The following is a 1268-nucleotide window of genomic DNA, read 5'->3' on the forward strand; positions in this document are numbered from 1 at the left end:
TTTTATGTACAGAAAGAGTTTTGAGTGAGCTCAAGCACTTTCCACACTCTGAGCATTTGTAGTGCATCTCTCTTGTGTGGATCCTTTTATGTGAAGTAAGTTCTCTACTGTTCGTAAAGCTGTTTCCACACTCCATGCATTTATAAGACTTCTCCCCTGTGTGGATCATTTGATGACATGTAAGATGACTGTTACTAGTAAAGCTCTTCCCACACTCCTTGCATTTATATGTTTTTTTTGCTTTGTGGATCTTTTTATGGTAGATAAGTTGATGGTTCATAATAAAGCTCTTTCCACACTCCATGCACTTATAGGGCTTCTCTTCTGCCTGGGTTCTTTTTTGAGATGTACGGGACCCATTTTTATGAGGAAGAGACAAGGTCCATTTGTAATTTTTTCCATTGTCTCTAGATATATAATCTTCTCCTTTGGTTTGGGTTTGATTGTGTTCATTTACATCAAATTTGTCTTTGAATGGTTTTATACATTTTCCAATATATTTGTTCTTTATTTTTCCTTGTTGGGCCACAGATGCTTTCATTGGTGCATGAATGGAAGATGAACTTTCCTGATTCCAATTATTTGACTGGTTTCTCTCATGGCTTTCTATTTCCATTAGAATTGTAGGGTTCTTTGTATTGTATCCACAACTTATCACTTGGAATAGTTTTCCGGAATCTTCATTTTCCTCCCCATTATTACCTTCAAAAAGAAAAGAAGATTGAAAATTTTGAAGATGAATCTAGGGTTGTATGGCAAGGGAAAAGCCGTAAATTAAATATCAAATTCTCCATGGTTCGAAGGAAAAGGGAAGATTTGGTTTGCCTGATTTCAAATTGGACTTTGTAGTCTGCTGTGTGGTTTGGATAAGAAATGGGAGTTAGTCAGAAATAACAGGATTTTAGAACTGGAAAGGCTTTATAAAGGTTTGGATGTCATGCATATTTGTGGTACGATAAATTTAGGATCAAACTAGATTTGAAAACTGTAATGTTAAAAATGCCACACTGAGAACACAAAACAGATATAAACTTAGGCTGTGCCCCAAAACATCTAAATGGCTCTCAGCAACAAAGAAAAAAGAAAAAAAAAAGCAGGAGGAAATGACATGGATAACATTTTGAGAGCCATTAGCATTTGACCTGTGAGAATACCAAATTAAGTCAAGAATGCAAAAAGGATATACAGTGCATTCATAAAGTATTCAGACCCCCTTCGTTTCTGTCAAATTATTATGCTGCACCTTGATTCTACAGTTGTTGAAAATC

At 35.5% G+C, this 1268-nt stretch overlaps 1 protein-coding gene across 1 annotated transcript in view; it reads right to left on the reverse strand.

Annotated features, from left to right (window-relative positions):
- Nucleotides 1-541, reverse strand: part of LOC107298548 (zinc finger protein 501) — a 14635-nt gene extending 14094 nt beyond the window's left edge. Inside the window, exons 1-2 of the mRNA XM_015827925.1 lie at nt 242-541; nt 11-205 (exon numbers count right to left, since the gene is read on the reverse strand). Of these exons, the coding sequence (XP_015683411.1) occupies nt 11-205; nt 242-541 (495 nt within the window). The remainder of the gene's footprint in view (nt 1-10; nt 206-241) is intronic.
- Between the last annotated feature and the right edge of the window lie 727 nt (nt 542-1268).

Source organism: Protobothrops mucrosquamatus, unplaced genomic scaffold, assembly GCF_001527695.2.
Source record: "Protobothrops mucrosquamatus isolate PMUCROS unplaced genomic scaffold, P.Mucros_1.0 scaffold4075, whole genome shotgun sequence".
In the NCBI taxonomy this organism is placed as follows: domain Eukaryota; kingdom Metazoa; phylum Chordata; class Lepidosauria; order Squamata; family Viperidae; genus Protobothrops; species Protobothrops mucrosquamatus.